General features: G+C 38.4%; 1 protein-coding gene across 3 annotated transcripts in view; it reads left to right on the top strand.

The window, feature by feature from the left end:
* HPGDS (hematopoietic prostaglandin D synthase) overlaps positions 1-15860 on the top strand; it is a 31081-nt gene extending 15221 nt beyond the window's left edge. For 2 of the 3 annotated variants that reach the window (XM_082728092.1, XM_082728091.1), the window contains exons 3-6: positions 1857-1949; positions 2484-2593; positions 9351-9449; positions 13171-15860. In XM_082728092.1, coding sequence (XP_082584218.1) covers positions 1857-1949; positions 2484-2593; positions 9351-9449; positions 13171-13335 — 467 coding nt within the window. In that variant the 3' untranslated portion in view covers positions 13336-15860. The remainder of the gene's footprint in view (positions 1-1856; positions 1950-2483; positions 2594-9350; positions 9450-13170) is intronic. The other variant, XM_082728093.1, reaches the window with a different exon arrangement.

Here is a 15860-nt window from a genome sequence, read left to right on the forward strand (position 1 = left end):
CTCCCTCAAAATGTTAAATGTTAATTTCTAATCATGAGGCATCACAATTTGTGTCAGCTGTCTTTGGAGTTCTGTTTGCTCACTGCAATGTAGACTAGTACTCGGCATGCTGATTAGGTAAATACTCAGAGATGGTTTTATTCCTGATGTGAAGTGTAGTTCATCTTGTACTTAGTTAACGTACATACGAAAGACACTTGGAGGTTGATTCTGGTAGTTGCTCTAGAGTAATGGGACTGTGTAGTGGCACTTTGTTCTTTTCTCTCTTCCCCAAATAATTATATTTCCCAAAGTAAAGCACTGGTTGGAAAATTGTGATCAATAGACATAACAAAATATAATGTAGTCATTAAAAAGGTAATGTTTCACTGATTTGGAAAGATTTCAAAAAGATGTTATCAGATTAAAAAAATGGTTTACAAATACTTCAGGATGCTGTTTTTAAATATATATGAGAAATCAATTAAAATATTCACATGGTTGTAATTATGTGGTAGAATTATTTTTATTTATCTTCAAGTTAGAATTTTTCTATAAAAACATATATTACCCTCACAAAAATGTGGTAAGTTTAGATAAGAAAACAAAGTAGGGTCTATAGACAAAATATTATTACATCTGCAGCGAGGCTGCCCTGTATTGTACAAATTGCTTGCTGTCTTACTATATACTTCACATGGTCCCTCATCAAAATAATTTGGCTAAATTCCTTACCGTAGCTCAATATATAAATCAAACTCTCCATTTTCTCATTTTTTAAAAAATTGACATATAATGTATTATTTGCCCCAGGGTACGGGTCTGTGAGTCATCAGTCTTATATAATTCACAGCATTCATCATAGCACATACGCTCCCAATGTCCATAAACTAACCACCCCCTCCCTACTCCCCCCAAGCCCCCAGCAACCCTCAGTTTGTTTTGTGAGATTGTCTCTTATGGTTTGTCTCCCTCCCAATACCATCTTGTTTCATTTTTTTCCTTCCCTACCCCCCATGACCCCCTGCCCTGTCTCTCAAATTCCTCATATCAAGGAGATCATATGATAATTGTCTTTTTCTGATTGACTTATTTCTCTCAGCATAATATCCTCTAGTTTCATCCATGTCATTGCAAATGGCAAGGTTTCATGTTTTGATGGCTGCATAGTATTCTATTGTATATTTACACCACATCTTCTTTATCCATTCATCTGTTGATGAACATCTAGGTTCTTTCCATAGTTGGCTATTGTGTCCATTTCTTTATCTTTAAAAAATTTATTTATTTTATTTCTTTTTTAATTTTTAATTTATTTTTAAGTTTTTTTATTATTAAGATTATTTATTTATTTGAGAGGGAGAGAGAGAGAGAGCGTGCACAAGTAGGGGGGAGGAGCAGAGAGTGAGGGAGAAGCAGGCTCCCTGTTGAGCAGGGCTCAATCCGAGGACCCCTGGATCATGACCTGAGCTGAAGGCAGACGTTTAGCCCACTGAGCCACTCAGGCACCCTGGCCTATGGTTTTAAAGAACAATCAATGTTATAGTTGATTGAGACCACAAAAATTAATGAAGCTTTAAAAAAGGCTTTATTTAAAAGGTAAGTAGTGAGTATATGTAAGTCTATGAGGTAATACAATATGCAGTACAATATGCAGTATCATTAACAAACCCTTTTAGATGAACTCTGTACAAGGTCTTCTAACAACCCTTCTTCTAAAAGACCTCTAAAGATTCCAGTAGAGGGTGTCTATTGTCCCTTTTAGAACAAATATTCAGGAATACCATAACTTTAAAATCATGCTTTATTTCCATAATTATCAGTAAAAATGGGAAATAGTGTTATGGAAGTTGATTTTTTGCTTATTTTATTTTAAGCTCTTCCATTTGGTAAAATCCCCATTTTGGAAGTCGACGGATTTAACCTTCACCAGAGTCTAGCCATAGCACGATACTTGGCCAAAAACACAGGTAATATGTTTATTGTGTTGAAGAGTTTTGATAACTGAGAAGAATACATAACTCATATTCACTATTTATTAAATAACTTTATTATTGAACAATATAGTATAAAGAATGAAACAAAAGATACGAAAGAAACAAACCTAATCACCTGAGGCTAGCTAAATGGATTGTGGCGCTTCTTCTTACAGGCGTCCCATGTAGCTGAAAAAAGAGCAGAGATGCCCTTAACAAACTTGTAGGGAAAGATCTGTAGGATATATGGGGGATGCGTATATGGAATGGGAAATATAGCTTTATTTTCATAAAGAAATAATGGAAGACTACGAAAAAACTCTAATAGAGTGGTTACCAACATGGTAGGTAGATTAAGGAGCCCAATGAGACTGGTTGGGCAGGGATGGAAGTTGGTCTTCACTGGATACAGTTTTATATTCTTCTGAATTTTTGAACCGTAAGAATATATTGTCTTTTAAGAAGTAAACATTTTAATATAGTAAATTAAATTCAGTGTATGGGCATAAAATGGTCTCTATTTTATAGATCTGGCTGGAAAAACTGAATTGGAACAATGTCAAGTTGATGCAATTGTGGACACATTGGACGATTTCATGTCACGTTTTCCTTGGGCAGAGAAAAAACAAGATATCAAAGTAATGTAATCAGTTTGTTATTACTACTATTAATCATATCTGCTTGTGGGGTGCTTTAAAGTTTCTTTTTATCGGGCGTCTGGGTGGCTCAGTCAGTTGAGCATCGGCCTTCAGCCCAGGGACCCAGCTCTGTGTTGGGCTCCCTGTTCACTGGGGAGTCTGCTTCTCCCTCCTTCTCTGTCCCTCCTCCCGTTCGTGTTTGCTTGCTCTCTCCAATTAAAAAAAAAATCTTTTACAGAAAAGGTTTCTTTTTACCAAAGTTAGACATACCTATAGTTTTAAAATATCCAATTATATTTAAAGATTTAGAAAAAAATAAGGTGATTCCCTGCTCTACTTCTTCACATTAACCCCTCCTCAGACACTTTTTAATACTTTTTTATTAACACTTTAAACTATTTCTTTAGGACATGTAAAGCTGGTTTTCTTTGATCCACTAATTTTAGTTTCTCTGGACTTATTATTATAGTAATAAGAATCTTTCTCTTATATAGTCATTGTCTCTGCTCCCCTTCTCCCAAACTCTTAATATAATGATATGAAAAAGTTTTGGCCAAATCGATATAATGTTAGCTTAGTATGCTAGGCAAATATCATACAGAACTGTCAGTGGTAGTATACTTTGATTTCATTTCCTTGCTCACTCTATCTCCTCAAAATTAGTAATGGCCTTTCCTTCATTTGCTTGTTTTTACGTTTATTGCTGAACCCTCCCACACCATCCAGTAGACAGACGGCCAATACAGCTTTCCACAAGGTCAATGGTATCAGATTACCCATTACATCCACTGTTTTCTTGGAGAGATCTGGCCAAGATCTCCTCTTTTTTGCAGAGCTGTCTGGGTTTTCTACGCATCTGTCCCCACTGGACTTGCCTTCACTGCCATCCCAGGGATGTCCTTCTCTTGAGTTGGGGTCCCATTTCCTAGATGCCATCCTCTGTCCTTGCTTACTTCTTTGTCCTCCAGGAGTCGCACAGTTAAAAGGAAGGCTCGATGACAAGAGGGGTAATGAGGACGGACAGCACTGATGGCTCTGTCTTGAGTGTACACTGCTTCAGTCTGGTTTGGTCACCCTAAAAACCTGGTGCACCGTTGTCATCCTGTAGTCTTTATTTCCATATTTTTCTTTAAGAAGATTTTTTTTTATTTATTTGACAGAGAAGGACATAGTTAGAGAGGGAACACAAGCAGGGGGAGTGGGAGAGGGAGAAGCCAGCCTGCCGCCCAGCAGGAAGCCTGATGCAGAGCTTGATCCCAGGAGCCTGGGATCACAACCTGAGTTGAAGGCGGCTGACCAATGACTGAGCCACCCAGGTGCCTCTCATAGTTTTCCTCTTTGGTTTGGTCTCCGTCTTTCTCCAGCAGTAAAACGATCCTTTAGAATCCATGATAAAGAATAGGAAAATTGGGGCGCCTGGGTGGCTCAGTGGGTTAAGCCGCTGCCTTCGGCTCGGGTCATGGTCTCGGGGTCCTGGGATCGAGTCCCGCATCGGGCTCTCTGCTCAGCGGGGAGCCTGCTTCCCTCTCTCTCTCTCTGCCTGCCTGCCTCTCCATCTACTTGTGATTTCTCTCTGTCAAATAAATGAATAAAATCTTTAAAAAAAAAAAAAAGAATAGGAAAAATAAGAAGCTTGCCCAAAGCTCTCAGCAGATGGACAGGGTATGTTGATTTTGAGCAGTGCTACGCCATTTGTGGAGTGTTTTCCCATATCACTATCTTTACTAGAAAGAGTATCTAGAGAAGACTTCCAGCCTTTTGCCTGGAAAGAACGATGTGTCTGCCAGTGTTCTGGGAAACGATCAGCAAAGAGAGAGCTACAAGTCTCAGAACTTAGTGCTCAGTATGCATATATTCATTTCATCCCCTATTTTGAAAACATTATGAATATCAGCTCCCAACACACAGACCACCAATTTCCCCTCTCCAGCCTCCTGCTACAGATGGGGAAGAGGCATGTGTCAAGCAGTGAAAAACGAAGAGAGAACTCTTATGCTAAAACGACCTCTTCCGCAGCCTTCCGCCAGTCCTCACGTTATCCTCTCCCTTACCTCCTTACTCCCAATTCGATACATCCTGCCTTTTCCTGAAACATTTGAGGGTTTTATGGGGTAGACCGTGTTGGTTTTCAGCTTTCCCTTTGCAGATACCAGTCATCCATTTGCTTTATAACTTTGAATTTTGTTTTCTCTTGTCTCCTCTCCTGTTTTCCACCTCTTTGTGGGTTCTGTCTTTTCAAAAATATGTATTTACTGTGGTTTGGGGATGAACAAATCACACATGTGTGCCAAATCCATCATCTTTATCCAGAATTCTAAATAGACCTTGTAGGTTATGCTCCATTACCACCCCCTAGTGGTGTCCTGGGGGCATGCATCACGATCTGTATTTTAAAATCCATTTACTTCTCCAGGAGAACGTGTCGTGAGTGTAGTAATTATGTCTGTACTGCTCACTCATGTCCCCACACCCACCCCTGTGCCTTTCACACCGCAGACACTACATACTTGTTGAACGACAGGCAGCAAGAGCTGATTTCTCCAACAGCACCTACAGATGCTGCTCTGGCCCCTTTACACCCGTGGCCTCAGCCAGTCCTCCCAATCCCTTCACTAGATACGCGCTTTCTATCATCATGCTTACTTTGCAGATGAAGAAACTGAGACTCAGAGTGGTTATGAAGTTGCCCAGACCCATGGCCTCATCACCTCTGCATACTTCCTTTTAAATTAGTGACTAATAACCAGAGCATGCCTTAGGGAGAAACTATTACCTTCCTTTTCCCAGATAAGGAAATTGAGGTTCATGTAGTAGAAGAAACCTGTCGAAGGTTATTTAGCTAGGAAGTGGTGCACAAGGAATCTGGATCTGAGCCACTCTGACTCAGTCTCCATGCTCTCAACCACTGGTTGTAAGGCCACAGTGCCAACAGCTGGTGAATACATATGTATGTGGTGTAGCTTAAGGCCAACAGCCGAAAGTTACAGCACAGAATGAATGGCAGTCTTATCAATTTGCTAAAATATATTTATGCTAAATACTAGTCATTTAATTAGGAACCTCTGATTTTAATAGAGATACTTGGAACAGAAAAGTATTCACATTTACTGAATGTAAGGTGTGTCACACACACACACACACACACACACACACACACACACACACAAATATATGACTAACCAGAGCGAAGTCTAAGATAAAAGCTCAGCTTTGATATGGCAATATATTCGGGCTCTGGAGTCACACTGCCAAGCTTGAATTCTGATTCCCTTCTTACTAGTTGTCACATAACTACCCATCAATAGTTCAGATCCTTTGACTGTAAAGTAGAGATACCATAGAATCTACTTTGAAGTATGTTGGGAGGATTAAATGTTAGCACGAGTACCTATGACTAGGTTGAAAGTGTTCAACAAATATTAGATACTATAATTATATTGTCCAATATGTTAATAACTATTCATATATATAATTAATAGTGATTATATAGTTCACTGCTCATTGTTTTTCCTTTTGTCAGACATGGCATTTATTTTACACATCCTTATAAATGCAGAAACAAGTAGAGACATAATGTCCAATTTAGAAAAACGGATCTAAAGCTTTTTGTTTTACATGCTAAATGGCATGCTAAATGCCACCGATTGGCAGTCTATCAACTTATGGGATTGCGTTTTGCTATTTTGTACCCTTCTGTGGGTAAGCCTCCTATAATAGAGGCTACCTCCCAGAGGAAAATACTCTTTGAATGCTTATGATACCAGTAACACTCTACTTTTGTATTAGAGTAACACTGCTTTTACATGCCCATCTCGGAAAAAACAAAAACAACAACAACCAAAAAAACGACACAGGACACAATCCAAGCTTATAAAAAAATCATATGAAGGGAGAACACGTTGCAGAAATAGTGCAGTTGGCTATATACTATCTGATTAATAAGGAGGACCTGACTAGTATACAACAGAAAAACCTCCATGGTTTTAGTACCTTTCTTCACCCAGCCTCCCTGTAGTGGGTCGCGTTGCTGCCACCTTGTGGTCAGATCAAATTTTTAAAAGCAGGATATTGGTAACAGTGAAGATGGATGGTGAACATACTCCTCTTACTATACGTGCCCTAAAAATCTATCAAATACACATAATTATAAATTTTTCAGTATCGGTTGCTAGAAATTCCATTTCCAATTTAAAAAAATTAAAATTAATTTAGAGGCAAAAAAAAGAAGGCAAAATATGTTTGTGGACACGGGTCACCCTGATAATCCTTGAATTTACCACTAGCGTTTCTCTGGTTATTCAACCTCTCTGTTTCAGTTTCCCCATCTAAAGACTGGGGCAGGGAGGATGATGGATAAGCAGGACCAAAGAAACACCAGTGACACATTTTCAATACTAAACGATTTTGGTAGTATGAATTTTAAAATGGTGCTTTGGAGAAACATAATTTCTCTGAAAGTCATTTGGTAGGATACTGTAGCAATGACTTCTCAGGTTGAAAAACCTCCTGACTTACAGCTCTCCGGAGGAAGAGGAAGGAAATTTCTGAGTCTACCGAGTGTAAGAGTGGCTAGCTAAGATTTATCAAGAAATGCAGGTTTTAAAAGTACATATCTGGAAAAAAGGATGTATAATCAAATTTCATCTTCTTTATGTTATTTTGGTGAGTACTCTTTAATACTAATAATTACATAAATACTAATAATTACATTGGTTAGTAATTCATATATCATTAGATGAGATGAATCATTGGGATGATTCATCAAACATATAGAGAACCTGGGCTACAGAAGTCAATACAGAGAAAAGATTTTTATTTGGCATTGGGTATGCACAAGCATCTGTGTACGTGTACCTTAGGTGGTGGAAATGCACATTAGAAGAAGTAATAAAATATACAAGTGAGCACACAAATGTTTTGGGAATCTGTCTAGCAGCTACATCCTGTGCATTCAACTCCATTCCATTTCTAGCTTGTCTAGGAGAGCCAAACTGGCCTTCACCTTCCCACCTGAGGCCGAGCTGAGCTGGGCTGTGGGAAGTACCACATGGATCCGGGCCCACTGCCTCTTTGCTCCCAAATGACGTATAAGAACTCACACTGTTTTGTTTTAAACTATGAACATATTAAACATAGAAAAAGAACCTTATGAATGTAGGTTGTATAGAACAGTGGAAAGAATATAAATCAAAATAATAACAAGCTTCCCAAGTCTCAGTGTGTAAAACCAGGCAAATGTATGTAAACATGTAATGATTTTTTTGGTAAACTCTGTTCTATAAACCAGGCATTATGTGGCAGTAATCTCTATTACCTAGCTAGGATATAGTAATAACAGAAAGTAAATCAGCATATTGGTGAGGCAACTACCCACTACCCGACTTGCCTTAATAAAGGCTGGATTTTATTATAGGTCATTTCTCATTATTAATAAATAATATGTATTCACATATTTTACGATATTTTTGAGTTTGGCTTACATTTCATATCCAAGACACACACCAGCCAGAATTTTCATATATAAATGACAGTTCTTACAAAGAAAGAGGTCATGAATAAATTGTCTTCCAGAGATTTGAGGAAAAACACAATTTTTAAAAATGGATATATCTATTAATTTTTCCCTTCTAAGGATATTTGGTTTATGTTACCTTATATAATATATCAAAAGAGGGCACCTAGTTGATGGTTTTTGTAGATGATACTCAAGGCAGACAAACCTCATATTAAGGCACAATGTCAAGCCAACAAGAAAAGATCCATAAAGCCGGAGAGCACAAGGAGTCATTACAGAGAGGATTTCTGTTACGTGCGGTGGTGCGGTAAAAGACCGCCAAACTGAAGGAGCCTACCCTTACAAAGTAAAATTAATTTCTTTACCCTCAGTTATATTATTTCAATTCAAAGAGAGTGAGGATAATTTTGGAAGTGTAAAAACATAATGGAATCATTTTTTCTTAATAAACATTAAGATAGAAATCATGAAAACACTTTGTGGGTGAAATATTTGGCCATTATATACAAAGAAACTGTAAGCAGTGGTCACAAAAGTATTTTTTTTTTTAAAAAAAAAACACAAACCTGATAATTTTTTTTTTAAAGATTTATTTATTTGACAGAGAGAAATCACAAGTAGACAGAGAGGCAGCCAGAGAGAGAGAGAGAGGGAAGCAAGCTCCCTGCTGAGCAGAGAGCCCGATGCAGGACCCGATCCCAGGACCCTGAGATCATGACCTGAGCCGAAGGCAGCGGCTTAATCCACTGAGCCACCCAGGCGCCCCACAAAAGTATTTTTTAATTCATGAGCAACACACAGGTGACTAAGTATAAAGGATCAGACCTCATTCTCCATAATAACATACATTTGGGGAAAAAAAACAACCAACAGCCAAGAACACATAGCTACTTCTCTTTCTTTCTGAATTCATGTAGGAGAATAAAGATGGAAAAATCTACTGCCTTTTCGTTCTTTTTTTTTTAGTGAGAATTCTATTTTTTTTTAATTTCATTTATTTATTTGTCAGACAGAGAGAGAGCACAAGTAGGGACAGCAGCAGGTACAGGGAGAGGCAGGCTCCTGGTTTAGCAGGGAACCGGATATGGGGCTCAATCCCAGGACCTTGAAATCATGACCTGAACAGAAGGCAGACGCTTAGCCAACTGAGCCACCCAGGCCTCCCTCTACTTCCTTTTCAAATCATCGTGTTATTTTTTTTCCCTAGTATCCTTAAAGTGATCTTTCTTCTTCCTCTCCTAGAATCAGATGTTTAATGAGCTACTTACATATGATGGACCTCATCTGCTGCAAGATTTGGATGCATACTTAGGGGAAAAGGAGTGGCTTGTTGGTAACTCTGTGAGTATGTTTTACAGTCTTAAAAAAATACAAGTATAGACACATACACATACATATAACCAAAAACTTACAAAGACTCATGGAGGAAAAAAAAGTTACCCATAAGGAAGGATTAGATAGCAGGGATAAAACCTAAACCTCTTTGAATAAACCTGTTTTGGTGGACTTAATTTTGGAACTATGAACTAAAATAGTTTATATAATTACATAAAAGCAACAACAGAAGTATTTGAAAAGCTAACACTGCAAAGTGAAGCAAATGAACCTATGTTAAAATTGATGCACGAAGTGTGTAGAGAAGTACCTATTACTCAATTAGTGAGGGGAACCGTTTCAAGAAAATCATCTTAAAACACAGTAATTTCACTATACATATTATATTCTCTCAGAACCAAAAAAATAGAAAAACTTATACCATTTTTAGTAGAGGCATACATCGGAGAGAGATTATGGGTTCTGTTTCAGACCACACATGAAATGGATTTTTTTCTCAGTATATATAAAAGTTATGTTTACATGATACTGTGATCTGTTAAGTGTGCAATGGCATTATGTGTAAAAAAATTACATATCTTAATATAAAAATACTTTATTGCTAAAAAATGTTATCATCATCTGAGCTTTCAGAGTTGTAATCACTGATTACAGATTACCATAATGAAAGTTTGAAATATTCCAAGAATTGCAAAAATGTGACACAGAGACACAAAGTGAGCAAATGCAGTTGGAAAAATAGAGCCGACTGATTTGCTTAACACAGGGTGCCACAAGCATTTGTAAAAGATGCAGCATCAGCAACGTGCAATAAAGCAAAGTGGAATAAACAGGGTATTCTGGGAATTCTATTCTTGGTGGTACTAGGTACAGTCATATTGCTTTATTAGTATTTCTGATATTGGTATAATAGGGTAAATCAGTAAGAAAATATGTAGATGTCACTGAGAAGTAGGATCTTCAGAATGAGAGAAAGAATATAGATGTAAGGTCAGTGAGGTTAAGTAAACATCCTATTCCTGAACATGAACTCTCTCTCTCTCTATATATATATATATAATTAAGGTCATGATGTACTGACTGTATCTTAAGATAAAGAAAAAAGCAACTTGTATTTCTTTTTCTTGAAACAATGACCAACCCTGTTGTCCTGGGCACCCCTAGGACTCAAAATCTGGCCTCTAACTATTAAAAGGAACTGGGGCTTCTTGGAGAAATGTCTTGTTCTCAATTTGGGACAGGAAATCTAGGAGATGAGCTGGAAGTACCTTATATCAAAGCAAATAAATTATCAAAGACAACTGAACTGGGGACTCAAAAGTCAACTTGAAGAGGCTTCCACTGGTTTAATATGGGACAATTCAAGTTTCACTAAGAATACTAACAGCAGGGACGCCTGGGTGGCTCAGTTGGTTAAGCAGCTGCCTTCGGCTCAGGTCATGATCCCAGCGTCCTGGGATTGAGTCCCACATCGGGCTCCTTGCTCCGCAGGGAGCCTGCTTCTCCCTCTGACTCTGCCTTCCACTCTGCCTGTGCTCGCTCTCACTCGCTCTCTCTCTGATAAATAAATAAAATCTTTAAAAAAAAAAAAAGAATACTAACAGCAGTGGATCAAAACAAATCAAAATGAATGAATCCATGAGTTGATGGTGTCCCCTCCTATCACCACAACCAAACACAAACACTTACATGCAAAACCCCAAACGAAACAGAACTTCATTGCTTACTTTTGGAAGATGACATGGAGCAACTTATTACTCTGAAAACTGTTTTTTAGAAAGTTGCGAGGTTGGAATGAAGAATTTATCTTGCCTTTCTGATTTATGCCCATTGTATCTCAAGATACAAACTGAAGGGCAAAGTTCCTCTTCATATAAGTATTCCAGTTAGTAAGTAAAAAGGGGACATTTAAATCAACTATCACCATTTTCCAACCCCTGATGGTTGGAACAGACTGAGGTATTGATTAATAATTGTTAATATCACACACACACACACACACACAAAACAAAAACAAGACAACCAGCTATTACAGCCTTGGTGCTGAGAGAGAGGAGCACACTTCCACCTATGGAGTCCTGACAAATACTCACATCTGAACATGACTCAGATGCTGTGGTAGGTTGGCGTCTGTGCCTTCAAGGACCTGCATTCTTGGGAGACAAGACACAGACTGCTTTGGGCAGCACTCTTGTGACTTATTCTCTTCATGGTCTGTTGAGTCCTTCTGGGTGACACAGATGCTTACCTATCACATCTCTATTCTCAACTTTCAATCTAATCACATGCCTCTTCATTTCCTCCCATTGATTCCCCAAAATAGACTTTCCTAAAAGGTTCCTCTCCCTTCCCTATTGAGTGGACAATTTCTAAGGACTTAAAAATTTCCCCCTTGTTTTCCATAAAGATTCTTTTGTAAACTACCTCCTGACCCCATCTCTTAGCACTCTCTCCCTTCCTCAGTGTTTCACACACACTGGTGTTTTGTTTGTTCCTCCGACACACATCTTGCTCCCACTAAAGCGCCTTTTTACTCAATGTTCCCTCTGCCTAGGCGGCTTCATCTGCAGACCACTGCCTGTCTGGATCCTGTTCTCATTTAAGCCTTGGTTTAAATGTCACATGTTAGAGGTCTTCCCTCTATGACCACCTGAGTCCTTCCGATCACTTCACTTTTTCTTCATCATCCCTACCAGTTTACAAATGTTTGTCTCCTGCTTCTAAAACAAAGGTGCACCCAGCAAAGGGCCCGTGTCCCATCTTGCTCTCCAGTCCAGCCCAGCTCATAGACCTGCATATTGCACACTGCAGGTACACCATAAGTTTGTGCTGACTGTACTCTGAATCCTCGAACCCATAAATTCTGGTTGACAGGTGTTTAGTTGGCAGGTTCATAAATCACTAGCAATTAGCATTATTAAGTTCCATACAAAAATAAAATTACAGATAGCCCACATTTAAACTCCACACTTTGATGGGTATTCATAATCTGGAGTCAAAGTAATGTCAGCCAGATTAGTTTCTAGTCACAAAGGAAGAAAACAAGTGTACAAAGAAAAGCGTACAAGGGTAGGACCAGGCTGTCATCACACTGGGGATCCACGAATGCTCAGACCCCATGTCTTCCGAGGTGATGCAATATAATGTGTTAGTCAAGAATATTTAACTTACAACTATCAACTCTCCAGGGATAACTTGCACTCTATCCCTTTATACTCTGCAAAAGAAAGGAACAAGGTAAATAATATGAAATACAAAAATCCTGAAGACAGGGCGTTCTTCAGGACTAGTGTGAGGTCTTTAGTAAAAGGGAGTTAAAGGGTGTAACCAGACAAAATGCATGTTCTGGAATAGATTCTGCTTTGTTCTCTAAAAGACATTTTTGGAACAGATGAAAAAGTATTGGCTAGGTATTAGATAACAATGTATTGTCATGGAGAGGCAGAGATTGAGTCAAGTTACATGAGTATGTAAGATCTCATTTTAGCGTGCGCGCACACGCGCGCACACACACTCGCACAGACATAAACACAATACCATTATACATAGGTGTTAATATAGCAACCTCCAGGTGTTGGGAGCATGGTGTGATCTGTAATTTTCTATCATATATGCATTCCACTTTCGTATTAATGGGTAATTTTGAATTAAAAAGCAAGTATCCTTGATTTTAAAATTATGCTAGACTTTTATGTTCAAATGGTAATTTTTGTTTCCTTTCAACTAGGTAACTTGGGCAGATTTCTACTGGGAAATTTGCAGTACCACACTTTTGGTCTTTAAACCTGACTTGCTGGACATCCATCCCAGGTTGGTAACATTACGGAAGAAAGTTCAAGCCATTCCTGCCATTGCTGACTGGATACAACGAAGGCCGCAAACCAAACTCTAGGTGATACGAGCTACCTCTAAGCTTTATTGTTCTTCGCAGCATGGCTTCCATCAGATGAGAAGCTACCTCAGCCTGCCATGTAATCTACACTCTCCCCTCCCCAGACTCACCAAGTCTCTCAATTTTGCCATATTCTGCTTTAAAAAAAAAAAAAGGAAAAAGAGGGGGGTGAAGGGCATTTACTTTCAAGCATCCTATTTTTCCCCTTTCCCTTAGAATAATTTCACATCATTTACAACTGAGGAAAAAGTTTACAATACAGGCAGGGCTCACATTTCATGGGCTTTGACATGCATGGATCTCAGTTACAATTGTTAAGGAACATACACATTTTCCCCCCAAAATGGTTTGGACTTAAGCTAGAATTGCGTGAAGTATTAACTTTACTGCTAGCTCCGTGGTCCACAAATCACTGTATAAATAATAGATGCCTGTCATGACCAGTGACCAATCACATCACCTCTTTGAAAGTCTGTTAGGGATTGGTCACCACACACCTGTCACTCAGCAGCAGCACAGTGTGTAGCTGCCTTGCCCACTTGCTTCTCAGTGATAAGCCCACTCAGAATTTTTTATAAAGTGGATCACTGAAAAAAGGAACTTATCAACAAAGAGGAAAGTACAATAAAGAAGTGAAAAGTGACCATGCTGGAGCCAAATTCAAACCACACAAAAATGGCAAGAGTGGACAGCTGCAGGTCAAGGGGCTCCAGAGACGCAGTGAAAGAACTTGGCAAGCTTATCGACAGAAATGAGGAAAATGGCTGTGACAGAAGTGATGTTCCAGAAGAAGTGAGACTGCCAAAGAGTTTCACGTTAAGAGAACAGAGATCAAAAGAATGAGAAGCCAAGCCACAGAAAATATTTGCAAAGACGTATCTTATACAGGACTATACCCCAAATAGACAAAGAATCCAAAATGAACCCAGTTACAAAACAGACCAAGGATCTGAACAGACACCTCATTGAAGATATACACATGGTAAATAAGCATGAAAAGATGCTCAACATAGTGTTACCAGGGAAATGCAAATAAAAGTGAGTTACCATTACATACCTATAAAGAATAGCAAAATTTCAAAACACTGACACCACCAAATGCTGGTAAGGATGTGAAACAAAATGAACTTTTATTCACTGCTGACAGGAAAGACGCCTTGGGAGAGTTTGGTAGTTTCTTATAAAACTAAACCCACTCTTACCATATGATCCAGCAATTACGCTCTTTAGTACTTACCCAAAGGAGGTGAGAACTTAAAGCCACACAAAAATCTGCACATGGATGTTTGTGGCAACTTTATTGATAACTGACAAAACTACGAAGTAAGCAAGATGCCCTTCTACAGTGAGTTGGTTAAGCAAACTGTGGTGTTCCAAATAAGGGAATATTATTTAGCACTTAAAAGAAATGAGCTATCAAGCCATGAAAAGACAGAGGAAACTCAAGTGCAGATTACTAAATGAAAGAAGTCAATCTGAAAAAGCTACAAACTGTGATTTCAGCTACAGAACACTCTGGAAAAGGCAAAACTATGGAAACAATAAGACCAGGGTTTGTGAGGGGTGAATTGGGAAGGAGGGTTGAACAGGTTGAGTATAGATAATTTTTAGGCAGTATAACTATTTTGCATACTGTAATAGATTTGTTAAACCCACAGAATGTACAAGACAAATAGCAAACCCTAATGCAAACTATAGACTTTGGGTGATTATTACGTGTCAGTGCAGATTCGCTGACTGTAACAAATGTACCATTCTGGAATGCAGTTGTTGATAGTGAGTGAGGATGAACTTGTGTGGTGGCAGGGACATATGGGAATTCACTTTCTGCTCAATTTTGCTGTGAACCCAAAACAACTCTAAAAAATAAAGCCTATTAAAAAAGAAAAAAGCAGGGATACTTCATGACACTGGAAATGCAACAAAGTTCTGGAAGGTGATCCAAGCTTAGAATGATGATGATTTGCCAAGGTATAAAAAGAATGGTCACTTGCAATCATACATGAAGGTATTATTAAAACCATTCTTAATACATTCTTTACCAAAGTAATACACATTATCAGTTTCTTTTACTAAAATTAGTTTTACTACTTTTTTCATTTACAACGAACAATGTTTTTAATGTATTGAGAAAATAATTTAAACGTCATAGAACATCTTCTCCAATGATTAGGATTATTTTGCACAATTTCAACCTGCAGTCATTATTATGGTCCCACACTACCATGGAAAGCTAGAACTGCCCATATAAACAAACCATTTAAATAGAAATCTTCCAAGTAACTACAGATTATCCCTCAACCCGTTTTAAACCATAATTGTAGCACTGGAAAATACTTTAGTTCAATGTGCATGTTAATATTAATACTGGACTGTCTAATCTTAGTAGGTCATGTTATATACGGAAACAGAAAAATGCAGATGACATATACATGAAATGCAGGACAGAGGAAGGAGAACATGGTTAAGAAGCCAGAAATGGCGAGAGGGTATAGGGGAAGAAAGGGAAAAAAAAAAAAAGGAAA

This window comes from Mustela nivalis (assembly GCF_964662115.1).
Source record: "Mustela nivalis genome assembly, chromosome: 4".
NCBI classification, from domain to species: Eukaryota; Metazoa; Chordata; class Mammalia; order Carnivora; family Mustelidae; genus Mustela; species Mustela nivalis.